Source organism: Centropristis striata, chromosome 13, assembly GCF_030273125.1.
Source record: "Centropristis striata isolate RG_2023a ecotype Rhode Island chromosome 13, C.striata_1.0, whole genome shotgun sequence".
Lineage (NCBI taxonomy): Eukaryota > Metazoa > Chordata > Actinopteri > Perciformes > Serranidae > Centropristis > Centropristis striata.
The window spans coordinates 11,298,439-11,312,080 of NC_081529.1; the positions used below are offsets into that span (position 1 = coordinate 11,298,439).

The 13,642-nt window shown below is 38.7% G+C and overlaps 1 protein-coding gene and 2 long non-coding RNA genes across 3 annotated transcripts; 1 reads left to right on the forward strand and 2 right to left on the reverse strand.

Moving 5' to 3' along the window:
* The first annotated feature begins 3,716 nt into the window (after window positions 1–3,716).
* LOC131983210 (uncharacterized) lies at window positions 3,717–7,097 on the forward strand. Its single transcript, XM_059347888.1, has 6 exons — window positions 3,717–4,117; window positions 4,273–4,318; window positions 4,410–4,501; window positions 5,085–5,195; window positions 5,587–5,863; window positions 6,012–7,097. Exons 1-6 carry the CDS (start codon window positions 3,783–3,785, stop codon window positions 6,222–6,224), a joined length of 1,074 nt encoding a protein of 357 aa, XP_059203871.1. The 5' UTR covers window positions 3,717–3,782; the 3' UTR covers window positions 6,225–7,097.
* Window positions 7,098–7,168: 71 nt separating this feature from the next.
* Window positions 7,169–8,623, reverse strand: LOC131983217 (uncharacterized). The gene is made up of 3 exons (XR_009395460.1): window positions 8,505–8,623; window positions 7,797–7,908; window positions 7,169–7,487 (listed from the first exon to the last, which is right to left on the reverse strand). It is a non-coding gene; the product is annotated as an uncharacterized LOC131983217 (long non-coding RNA).
* Window positions 8,624–11,153: 2,530 nt separating this feature from the next.
* LOC131983218 (uncharacterized) lies at window positions 11,154–12,143 on the reverse strand. The gene is made up of 3 exons (XR_009395461.1): window positions 12,098–12,143; window positions 11,919–11,990; window positions 11,154–11,501 (listed from the first exon to the last, which is right to left on the reverse strand). It is a non-coding gene; the product is annotated as an uncharacterized LOC131983218 (long non-coding RNA).
* Between the last annotated feature and the right edge of the window lie 1,499 nt (window positions 12,144–13,642).

Consider the following 13,642-nt stretch of genomic DNA (forward strand, 5'->3'; position numbering starts at 1 on the left):
ATCCTCCAGGGCGCTTGACATAGCACTCACTCAGCCACTCATTCATTACGCTTTCCATCATCCACCCTTTCTTGTTGACTTTAAAGGAGATGCCGTTCAGGATCTTTTCTTTTGGCATTGTAATCCGCTTAAAAATCACCATTGGCAGAAGCTTTAATCCAGATGCTGTGCAGCCAAGAACACAAGTGAAATTCGTTCTCTCGTGGCCAGTGGTTCTCAACGTGATGGACCATTCACCTTTCTTGTTAACAGTCCTAGTGAGAGGCAGGTCAAACGTCAAAGGCACTTCATCCATATTTATGATCTGGACCGGTCCGATGGAATATATCTTTCTTTGTGTGAATTCGCCGAAGTTTGTTATTTTTTCCTGGTAGTCGGGAGGGAGTTGCTGACACACAGTCGTCCGCGCCTTGATGGACAGTCCCTTTCATCTCATAAATCTGAAACACCAGGATGGTCCACCTCTGAAATTTTCAATTTTCATTTCGGTGGCGACTGTTTTAGCTTTCAGTCGGATCTGCACGGTGGAAACACCTCGGCCGTCTGCTCTCTGTGTGTTCACCCAATCTTCAAGAAAGTCTTCAAGTTTGGGCCATCTGCTTTTATTACCTCTATTACCGCTGGCATCTCCAACGTCTCACCATTGACTCATTGATGCCAAGGCTACGTGCAGCAGCTCTATTTCCTTCTTTTACAGCCAGATTGACTGTCTTTAACTTAAAAGCTGCATCATATGCATTTCTACGTTTGTTTTCCATAATGAGGGTTTGTGCATGAAAACTTCCTTTGCACAGACTGTCTCGCTCTCGTAATGTCGGTCTTGCTCTCGTTCTGTCTCTCGTACCACTCTCGGTTTCACTTTTACTTTTGCGCGCTACCTGTTTCACTCTTTTCCGGCGCCCTGCCAGATTGGCTCGGGGACCTCCGTCTGCTGCCGATTACGTCACACAAAACTTACGTCACACAAAAATACGTCACTGGTTTGTGTTAGCTTTGTGCTTAGCCGTCTGCTCTCTGTCCTGCTGTAGCTGTTGAAGCCGCAGCGGCTTTCCCCTCCTTGGCTTCCTCCTCCTGTGCTCCGGTGAAGCTGCCCTGCACGGCTCTGTGACGTATCCTCCACCCGGCTATCCCAAACGTAAACCATCCACGGCCTTCGGTCCTTGTGCGGCCGCTTCGTCGTCGACATCCACTCCGTCTTCGCCATCTTCGGCTGCTCCGGCACCGTTGCATTCCACACAGTCCTCAGCGGCGGCTGCGTTCCCACGCATCGCTAAGTTCTCTGTCCCACCACAACTCTTATCGGTTTGGTTAATTGTCTGCTTTTCCTTTTGTCTTTTTTTTGTGTTTGTGTTCTTTGGTTCATTTCTTTGGGGTTAAATTGATATATATTTTCCGTTTTAGTTTAACATATAGCTGTTGGGTTTGTGTTTGGGGTGATAGATACGCCTTAACCCCACCCACCGCTAAATTTCGTTGTTTTGTTTCATTATTTGTCTTAAGAATTAGTTGGTTTTCCATATATTTGTATTTGGGTTTAAATATTTGGATGATCAGTTCTGTTTCTGTGTGTGTGGGTGTGAGTGCTGTGTGTGTATGTATGTGTGTTGTAATATAGTCCTCAGTTTTAATTGATTGACATACCTGAGTGTCTCACCACAACAGTAGTGTAATTTTGTGTTTCTTTTGTGTTTCCAGGAGCTGGTGCAGCGGGCGGCAGGCTTCCCCTTGTGGTGGTCCCCTTCTCACTCCCTCCTTAAGTTTGGTGTGGCACGTGGTGATTTGGTTTGTAGTGATTCTTTATGGAAGTAAATCTGTGTCATCGGAGTTTGAAATAAAAAAGACATTGAATTTCTAGCACTGAATATTTATGCATTGAAATTATGTATTTGAATGTTTTTCAACGTTAAAAATTCAACCGCAAAAAATTCAACCTAAAAAAATTCAACCGCAAAAAATTCAACTGCAAAAAATTCAACCGCAAAAAATTCAACCTCAAAAAATTCAACCGCAAAAAATTCAACTGCAAAAAATTCAACCGCAAAAAATTCAACCTCAAAAAATTCAACCGCAAAAAATTCAACTGCAAAAAATTCAACTGCAAAAAATTCAACCTCAAAAAATTCAACCACAAAAAATTCAACCGCAAAAAATTCAACTGCAACATCCGGGGACCCAAGGCAGAGCAATCGATTCCAGATTCAAGATCGGGCGCGTGCGTCAAGCAACAAGAGCGAGCGGGAGTCACCTGACACCAATGCAGCTTCGGCTTGTCGGCTCGCACAGTGACGGAGTTTAGCCATGTCCAACAATGGGGCTTCGGTGAGTGTTTGAACTGTTCTATATGACATCAGTGTGGTTTGTTTCTGTAAGATTCAGTCAGAGACAGCTGACATGTGTACATTAACGGACTTTATTGGACATAAACTTAGCGGGACATGCACATTAGTAACGGTATTGAGGTTCCACGTGTACATGAGCGGGGGAATGACGGAGTAACTCCACCTCAGGTAAAGCATAGCGCCATGCCAGCGAACAGCTGGTCAGAACACGGCTCTTTCTTCTAGTTTTGGTTTAATTAAATGACACTGAGATCCTTTGACAAGCTATTAGGGGTGATGGACGGGGTTTTGAAACCAGGAACGCGCTTGAAAAGCTAATCTGAGTCACCGTAGTGAAGTGACCATAGCAGTGGCTTTAGCGGGGAATGCACAGACGCATCACCCGACTGTCGCCCGGTTACGCTGTTTACATGCACGACGGTGCATCAATAATCGAACAATGGGGCTTTGAGTGTTTGAACTCTTCTATATGCCATCAGTGTGTTTTGTTTCTGTAAGATTCAGTCATAGACAGCTGACGTGTACATTAACGGACTTTATTGGACATAAACTAAGCGGAACTTAAACAAGATTACCTTCAGTTGTTGTTTTTTTAAACTCTCAGTACGATGTCATATATTATATGGTATCATAAAACACCCACCAAAACAATACCATATCAGACATATAGCCTACGCATTATAGTGTGACCATGGTTTTTTGTCCCGTACGACCTTACAGTTGTGAGGGGGAGATTGTGATCTGTCACTGAAGTTCTTAGTAAAAGTAATCACAGCTGTGTAGAAGTTAGAGATTATCTCTGTGACTTTACCTATAGCCTAGCAGTTTTAAAAAAGCACAAATTAAGGAGGTTTCGGTTTAACGAGTAATGTGTTAATTAGTCACTCAGCATGCATCGTGGTAACCTTAAAGTTACTTTCCTCTGATGGAAAAACAAACTGAACAGCCTTCAGTTTTAAATTAATGCAGCAAATTTTCAGCTGTAGAAGTATGTACCGTAATTAAATGTAGTAATCATTACTATAGATTATAGACTGGTTTTACAGTAATGATTTAGTTTATCTATTCGTAGTTTACATGACATAACTTTTTTTTCTCTCTCCTAGGAACTGCTACTTAATCACCTGTTAGAAAGACTTCGCTCTCGATTGGAAAATATTCTGGGACGCATGCCTCTGGATCTGGACTTCTTAGAGTTCACTTGCACACAAGAACTTGTGTTTTTAAATGCTGTAGCTGGTCAGGTAGCTGTTTGTCCAGCAATTTTAGATGCACTGACACAGTGACACAGTCTTATAAACGAACAAAGAAAAAAGTAAGCAACATATTGCAGTTGTGTAGTTTGAGGAAGGACCATCTGGGCGACAACGAATGGCCATATCCCCAGACCACCTTTGCAACCTTCTTTAACTTAATCTGTCTGTCCCCTGTATAGCTAAACTCATGGGGATATCCAGAAGCACAGTGTACCGTCGCATGGCTGAGTATAATCTCTCAATAAAGTCACTATACAGCACCATGACAGAGGAAGGGTTAGACCAGTGTGTGAGAGAGATTAAATCCAGACAGCCTCATTCTGGATACCGAATGGTGAAGGCACTTCTGCAAGCTAGAGGACTAAGGGTGCAGTATAACCGTGTCAGAGCTTCCATGCACCGTGTTGACACCACTGGTGTCATCTCCCGTATGCTCCATTTAGGATGTATTGCTCGACGGACCTACTCAGTTCCAGGCCCCCAGTCTTTAATTCATATTGATCCAAACCATAAATTGATTCGGTAATTCTTTTTAAATAATGTTTTTGACAAAATGCAAATTAATTAAGAGTATGCTTGCCCTTAAGCAATATAGCTGTTCTGTTCTGAGTGTTCACACTATTTCTTACCTGTAGTATGTTCTATACAGTTGACAAATTCAGCATTTTTCATTTCAGCTACAACATTGTTATCTTTGGTGGCATTGACGGTTTTTCCCGCAAGGTAAGCACAGTTGTCAGGACTAAGTGTACACATTCTTATAATCATTAAATACTTAACGTCTCATAGTGGTGTAATTGCATTTGTGCTGCAGATAATGTATCTTGGTACCGCTTCCAACAACCTAGCATCAACTACCCTGGCTTTCTTCCAACAATCTGTTGAGAAGTTTGGGTTTCCTCTCAGGTAAATATATATTTTTAATATTTAAGATTTGTTTTTTACTGTACAGTACAACCAGAGGAAGAGGAAGTACATTTACTCAAGTACTGTACTGAAGTACAATTTTTAAGTACTTGTGCCATGATTTTTCCTCTCCTCACCACCTTCTATTGTGCCCTTTGATCGGTTTATAGGCCTACATGTTTTAAACTATCTAAATTAAGTCATGGAAGTAGAGTTAAATATTATGAAAACATAATTTAAAAGTTAAAAAAGAAAATTAATTGTTAAGAATGCTTGAGAACCTTGAGTTTTACTTCAATACTTTAACTATATAATACTTGTAGTAGGATTTTCATGCTGGACTTATTACTTTAATGGAGTACTTTTACATTGCTGTTCTTTTACTTAAGTAAAGGATCTGAATACTTATACAAACACTGAGTACAACACAGTGACCCACACAACTAAGCTTTAAAGTCATTTTATTAAGTTTTATTTAGATGCTCCAACCCCGCTTGTTACACTGTTTTAATAACCAACCAATATACTGTAATTAATATTACATGTATTATATATGTGTTTTGAAAGTTTTTGTCTATCTTAGGGTACGTGGTGATCAGGGGGTAGAAAACGTGGACGTTGCTCGACTCATGTTTACAGTTCGTGGCACTGGAAGGAGCAGCTTTATATCTGGGAAGAGTGTTCACAACCAACGGTGAGTTTCACAAAATAGATCCTGCTATGTAAAAGCTGCCACCCCACTGATGTCACATTTAGGTGCAATGACACACAGTATGTATATAAGATCTAATTTTTAAAGACATTTTATGCATACACACAGACTAAAGAAAGGTCAGATCAGTTGGACTATATTTTTTATACATATATATATGTATATATATATATATATATATATATTTTATTTTATTTTATTTTTTTTTTTAATTAATTAATTAATTTTTTTCTGTGCACCTGTCTTAATAGAAACATCAGTGATGTTTCCCATTAGTTTATTTTGGAATACTAGAAGTTGAGTGGAAGTACATTTTTGATATTACAGTAAAATTTAATTTTAAAAAAGTTTTGTCAATTTTTTAATTTTCCAGGATTGAGCGGCTGTGGAGAGACTTGTGGGTAGCTGTAACAAGCATCTACTACGATGTTCTCCACTACCTTGAAGAAGAGGGCTTCCTCAGCATCGACAACATTACACACCTCTTCTGCTGCCACTTTGTGTTCCTTCCACGCCTGCAGGATGACCTTGATACTTTTCGCAGTGGTTGGGACAATCACCCGATAAGAACTGAGAGCCAGATGACCCCTAATCAGCTGTGGATGCTGGGTCGTGCACATCACCCAATTCCTGGGCCAGATAACACAGAGGTACATGCAAAATATAATGTGAATTTAATATGTAGTGTGGTTCACTTGTGTAAGCAATTCAATTAGAAGCCACGAGGACATATTTGAAAATGTGCCTACTGTTTATCCAGATAATACTGCATGAAATTCAAAATTGTTCTATTTATAGGATATGGACATTCCAGATATTGAGTGGGAAAACAGTGGACTTCCCCATGATGACCACTCAAGCATCATTGTCCCAGATGCAGATTGCCCGCTGACTGATGAACAAATGACATCTTTAGGAGATGCAGTTAACCCAAGAGCTGCATCCCAGTCCTTTGGCTGTGATATTTACATTGCCACAATTCAGTTCTGTGAGCAATTTCTTTCTCTCTAAAAGAACTGAATTGAGAGCAACAAACTAAATGGATGTTGTCAAAGCGTTGATGTGAGCACTGATTTAGAGAAGAAACCCTTAATGGAGGTGTGTCAAAGTAATTTTTGTCCGGGGGCCACATGCAGCCCAATTTGATCTCAAGTGGGCCTGACCCTTAAAACCATTATTTGTTATATATAATCTATAGTTTTTCTCTTTCTTTTAATAAAAGTACAACAAAGTAGTCCAACGTTAAGTCAATTTACTAAACGATGAACCCCTAAATTATTTTATTGTCCATCTTCCCATTGACCTATGTCTTATTCAAAGACATTTGACATGTAAGGAAATGGAAGGGGAGTTTTGAGCTGTTAAAAAGGAAACAAGATACAATAGATTCAGAATGACTTCGCTACAGTATTCAGCTTTAAACTATTTTAGACTCTCAAAAGTTATTTGAATTATATTTAATTTCATTCCAGATATTTTCTGTTATTTGTTTGATGTCTGAAAGAATTAGCCATGTACACCACATTTTTATGTGAAAGCTGAAAATTGGCATTTGTTTTGATATACTGCAAAAACTTGCATCTTCTTCAGCTGTAACAGTGAAACCACAACAGTCAAGTCCACATAACTCCTGGATTAATGATTTATTTGAGTGCAGAGATTGTTTACGGTGAACATGTTGCCAAAAACCTCCTGCAACTTTATGCACACCACCATTGTATGTATGTAGATTGACATTTGTTTTAGTAAAACTGCAAAGGGCATTTAAGCCCTCCAGATGTAACGGTGACAAAATAAAATCAGGAGTCAAGTTAACGTTTACACCTTTTTGAATGGTTCAAGTGTAGAGATTACACATGGAATTTTTTTCAACCTCAGATGTGTCTAACAAAAAAACAAGCAATATCACTTAATCAGTGTATCAATTTGGTGAGGGCTGGGCAAGTATAACAATTCAGCTAACTCTTTAAACATCAATTACATTTGTTGCATAACAGTCAACATTTTTAACAGCCAACAAACAAAGTTACATCAACATTTAGTACAAGATCAAATCTTGTCTCTCACACAAGGCCAAATCCTGTTTGGCAAGAGCAAATACAGGCCTGAATGTCACTTTCAAAAGATTTATAATCTTTGTAATGCCCTGGGATGCGTAAGGTCTCGAAGCAGGTGGAGGCTGTGGGGCCATGACTACCTCTACAGAGGGGCTCGTTGGTAGAATCTCCCACCCGGTCCAGAATTTGACCAGATTAGTCAATTCAGTTGGTGTTGCTATGGAGGAGATTAAATATTTATCGGAACGAGGAACAAATCAAATGACTAAAAAAATATAATTTGACTTCACTTATCATTAGGGTAAATGACAGAGTCTTGCACTAACAGCCTACACTCAATAGAAGAGAAGTCTAACTCTTAAGATAAGTTGTTAAAATAAAAGTCATTTTTAGAACGACCAGTTAGACTACTGACTATTGAGTTTAAAACAGCAAAATGACAATTTTAAAAATATCCACCCACAATGTGAATATTGAACATTTAAACAGCCAAGTAGCCACTTTCAAATGTATTTTGTAAACCTACCATTCACAATGAACTGTCGAAGATAGCCTGTCATGCGGCATCTGGTGTCAACTGAATAATCGTCATCATCATCGTCATCCTCACAGGGCCAAGTGATTCGCTGAAGAAGTACCTGCATTGAAAATAACATGAGAGCATTGAATCATTTTTCTAAGGGTTACCACACATTTTCCCCAGTGAATTTTCAAAACTTTTCCATGAAATTTAAATTATATTTTATACAATTTCCATTACTTTATTTAAGTATTTAAAAATAGGCAGGCCTATACATCCATCAAAAGGCGCAATAATGAGACTCTTACTCCGGGAGAAAGAAGAGGGGAGGAGGACAAACAGCCAAAACAGTGTACATAAAGTTTTGAAAACCATTCTAGTAATTCCACACTATTTCCAGGCCTGGAAAATAGTGTTCTAATTTTATGACTTTTCCATGAGTTTCATGATTATGGGAAACTTGTACATCTTTATCATCATCGTATTGCATATCACTTTTGTAGATCTTTGATGATACATCACTAGTCGGTTCTTTTGGAAAGTTGATGATTCAGGGAAACGGAATAGTATGTAGGAACACATAAATAACAAGAACAAGCTTGAACATCGACTATAATAGATGCTGACCAGGTATGAACTGTAATTATTAGTAATTGAAAACGGCATAGTAAGAAAAAATACAAACATTACAAGATCAGAGTAATAAAAAATTACCTCAGGGCTGATATTCCCACCTCCCTCTTTTGGTAGAAGCAAGGCCACTGTGTCACTCGTTGGGTCAGCACTGTCCACATTGAGGTTTCTTTAAGACCTCGTCGAAACTGTTTTATTTGTCTTGTGACACGGCCGATCACCTGTTAATAGTAACATGACAAAGGGTATGTCCCATAACATTACTCATCCTAAAGCAATCTCAGTAAAAGATTAGAAAAACATTATTTTCAAGAAAATAAATTAATAATTGAAATTAATTTATGATGTTTATATCCACTAGTGAATTACGTTAAATGATACTGTCCTTATGCTCACTGATAAACCTCATTTGCATTTATTACTGACTATCTGTGATCGACTGGAGACTCCATTTCTGTACAGTACAGCCATTATACATTTGGTAGAATCCTTTGAACTTTCAGGATACAGCAACACAACTAAGATACGACAAACTTGTATAGTTGTTATTTAAAAGAATCTTTACTTTTATAGGGGAAATCTTTAATATGCTACTTAGAATAAACATTATACAACAAAAAAGAGGATGCCATACAGCTAACATACATACCAAAATTGATGCAAAATCCAGACTTCAGCTTTTCCATGCATGTTGAGAAAAAAAAGCGAGTTACACCCTGGCCAATAGCTGTATCTCCTGTAACACAAGGTATGGTTTGACAGAATAAATTTAAAGGAAATACTTGGAATTATTTTTTGGCAACTGAAAATTGATATTGGAGCAACCTTCAAGTCTGCAATTCAGGGGGCGTCCCCATTCCACATTAGGTTGTTTGTAAAAGGAGATAAGGGCCATGTCCTGTTCAGCCGGACTTGTTCTTAAGTCCATGCTGAGAAGTAAGGGACTCTCCATTTTATGCATACGGAGATAGTTGTCCACACACTGAGATATGGCCTTGGTGGGGTCACTGATAGTAAACCACCCTAATAAGAAAAAATTGTTTGTTTTATTTGTTTTATGGATTCAAATCAAAAGTAAAAGCCATTAAGCCTTACTTTGGCACAAACAGTGTAACAGTAGCAAATGTATTGATTACATAAATTAATATGCGAGTTAATAATGGTGTGCTATGAAGACTTTGCTAAGACTGCTTTTTACTGTAAACAATTGATGGTTTACCATCTCTATCTGTTGCACAAGTTCCCGATGGCCCAGGTATTGCTGCTTGCTCTTCCTCACTGACAGCACTTTCTTGCCTCACTCCATTCCCTGCTCTAGCCACGTAAAAATCTCTTTGTGTTACACTTGCACAAAGAGTAAGATTATTGCCATTGAGAGAAAAAACATGAACAAGTAAATGGATACCTTTCCCCGCAGGCTGAAGCGTGTACCACAATAAACTCAGTGGCAAACATTTCTGCGCAGACAGGACACTCCTGCATATCTGCTGTTGAGAAATCGAAGTTACAAGGAAAGGTTTCTGACTTGATTTAATGAATGCTATGTAATAAGTTAACAAAATCTTAAACAAAGAATTCTTACATTTTCTCTCTTCAGGCTCACCGCTGTCCACATTAGTCAGGTTATCGTCAACATCAATGACATCACAAGACTTGATGTGTTCTGTCAGGAGTGGAAGGGGAATTGCTACTCCACATTTCTGACAAGTGGCTTTTGGCATGCTCCTGAATGCTTCATCATTGAGTGGTAGGGGATCTGTGTTAAGTTCTTCTTGAATTGGGGCTATGAACAGATTTTTAACACAACGACCCATAGCCTTCAACAACCTGCCTGAATAGCCACTATCTTCAGGAGGCACAACAGAGAGTTTTTGGCTTCCCCATCCAGCTGAGGAAAACATTGCAAATGAAAATTAGATTGCAAACTTTCAACAGTGTATTGGATATATAATATATATTTAAGTTAAGTTAAAGTAACTAGACTTTTTGTGTGACTACAGTCTTAACTGACCCCCCCTTCTATTTTACTTGACTTTTTCAAATACAGTAATTACAATTAAACAATTTGCAGTTTTTGATTTGCAGTAAGTTTTATTTGGGAACCATCTGTAATTAATATGAGTTAATAAAATTGAACAGTCTTCATTGCATAATGTGCAGTTAGCTGCTGCACATGTACTTCTTTATACATTTGAGCAACACAAACAAACACACAAACTTGTGTTGGCCTACCTGAAGCTTTATAAAGCAGCCATCCACCAGTAACATTCCCCAGTTTTGGAAATAGAACTTTGAGGGCATCACATAACTGTAAGCAAAAATTATACAAGTGTATTTAACCTCAACACTCTGAAAAAAGGATAGCTTGATTAGATCAAATGGCAACATTAAAATCCATGCCAAATTTTTTTTTCTATGAATACAATTTGTGGTGCAGTTATTAGGGCTGTCCCCAACTCAGAATTTTCCCAGGTGAATCGGATCTGACTAGTTGCGATGCTATTTGGTAATCAGAAAAGTGCACTGGAGTTAGATATTTGGCCTTCTGTCTATACGAAAATGTTGGACAACGGATTAGGTGTACACCCTTTAGGGTAAAGTTTTGACTTTATTTGTGCTTAAGGGTGAAAAAAAGGTTTATCTCAATTCTTACAGATTATGATTAACAGATTATAACTTTAAAGCACCAGAGGTAACCCACAGTTTTCTCCATTTCACTTGAGCAAACATGACTGTATATTTAGATCTACAAAATAACTTGTTTAATGTGTGCCCACAATTAATTAATGTAATTGTTTTTCATGAACTTCTCAGCATATTAAAATACAAGATAGACTAAATATCTAATTGCATATTACTACCTCTTCATGTGTTGTGCTCTCATCTAGATGAGTAGTCCTACGGCCCAACCCTGCCTACATATGGACTATTTGCTCCTGCTCTTTTGGAGTTTTTTCATATGGCTTTGGCAGCAAATAGAAAGCCACTTCAATGGGTTTAGCTCTCTTGGCCGGAACAAGGTTTGCTGCAGGAAAGCGCCTCTTTCCTCTGGCCTTGGTAAAAATACCTGGGAAGGACCTGTAGAAAACAAGTTTATATGTTTTTTTTAACTACATTAAAAGGTTGACAAAAAGGCTCTTGCATGACAGATGAATATAGAAAAACTTGGTATTCTACTACATACTCTCATCAGGTTCCAGTAAAGTGTTACATGCAATGACTTTGAAACCTATGATAATTTTTTACTTGTCTTATATTATATAAATTTCACATCAGCCTTAAGTGAAACAGGTCCTTATATATTTTACTGAATGGTCACAAAAAACACTTACATTTTGATCTCTGCAATATTAGTAATAAGCTGATAATGCTACACAATGCTATGTCTCTCATTACTTACTGTAGGTAACAGGTGGAATTTTGACTGTACAAATTGACAGCATGACAAAGTATGTATACATAGATTTGTATTTAAAATAAAAAAAAATTCTTTACCTGGTCATTTCTGCTTGAAGCAAGGGTCTTTGTGGCTGAAGGGCTGAACTCCCATGCCCCTGCCTCTGTTCTCTGCAGTATTGGATCCGAAAATATATATTAGGCCTAATCATCTACAGGCATATAATGTATAAGTAAAAGTAAGCCATATGTACATGAATTGCAGTTTAATACTAAACCTCATATCTTGATTTGTGACCTCTGCTCCCCGGTGTCTCTCAGAAGAGCTTACTAAATCTAATAACCGCCTTGCTGACTCAATGATGTCATCCTGACTAACGTTACCCTGTAATCACAAATACAGCACAGAAAAAAACAAAGGAAGGCTATTACAAATCAGTAGTACAAGTATAATATACATTATTTTAAGATAATCAGACAGGGTATAGCGCCAGAATTTATGTCAAGCATTAGCTTAGCGGCCAAGCCGTTCTTCTTATAATTGATTCATACTGTAAGTCGTACGGGACACCGTACCCCGGTTACAGTCGGAGTTCTCTTAACCCGTAACCAGACCAATGGAACTCCATCAGTTCCCCGGTTACTCGTGCACAGCGTAACCGGGCTACAGTCGGGTGATGCGTCTGTGCATTCCCCGCTAAAGCCACTGCTATGGTCACTTCACTACGGTGACTCAGATTAGCTTTTCAAGCGCGTTCCTGGTTTCAAAACCCCGTCCATCACCCCTAATAGCTTGTCAAAGGATCTCAGTGTCATTTAATTAAACCAAAACTAGAAGAAAGAGCCGTGTTCTGACCAGCTGTTCGCTGGCACGGCGCTATGCTTTACCTGAGGTGGAGTTACTCCGTCATTCCCCCGCTCATGTACACGTGGAACCTCAATACCGTTACTAATGTGCATGTAATGTACACATGTCAGCTGTCTCTGACTGAATCTTACAGAAACAAACCACACTGATGTCATATAGAACAGTTCAAACACTCACCGAAGCCCCATTGTTGGACATGGCTAAACTCCGTCACTGTGCGAGCCGACAAGCCGAAGCTGCATTGGTGTCAGGTGACTCCCGCTCGCTCTTGTTGCTTGACGCACGCGCCCGATCTTGAATCTGGAATCGATTGCTCTGCCTTGGGTCCCCGGATGTTGCAGTTGAATTTTTTGCGGTTGAATTTTTTGCGGTTGAATTTTTTGTGGTTGAATTTTTTGAGGTTGAATTATTTGCAGTTGAATTTTTTGCGGTTGAATTTTTTGAGGTTGAATTTTTTGCGGTTGAATTTTTTGAGGTTGAATTTTTTGCGGTTGAATTTTTTGCAGTTGAATTTTTTGCGGTTGAATTTTTTGAGGTTGAATTTTTTGCGGTTGAATTTTTAACGTTGAAAAACATTCAAATACATAATTTCAATGCATAAATATTCAGTGCTAGAAATTCAGCGTCTTTTTTATTTCAAACTCCGATGACACAGATTTACTTCCATAATTCTTTCTTTTGTAGTTTGAGTTGTTAGTCTGACCGCCTCGCTACAGTCTAGCTCTGTGCCTGTTGTGTTTATTTCTACTGTGGTTGTGACTTTGATTTGACACTTCAGTTGTTGTGGAGATCCCTGAGCTCTTTTAATTTTGATTTACTGCAAATAAATACTTTTTGATATCTTTTGTAAGTCCGTCTCTCGTCCTCTATACTTTCGTGTAACGAATCTGTGTGACCTCTGGTTGGCCAAACTACAGGGCCAAGGGTGTATTTCCTGGGGTGCAATTCCCCAGGT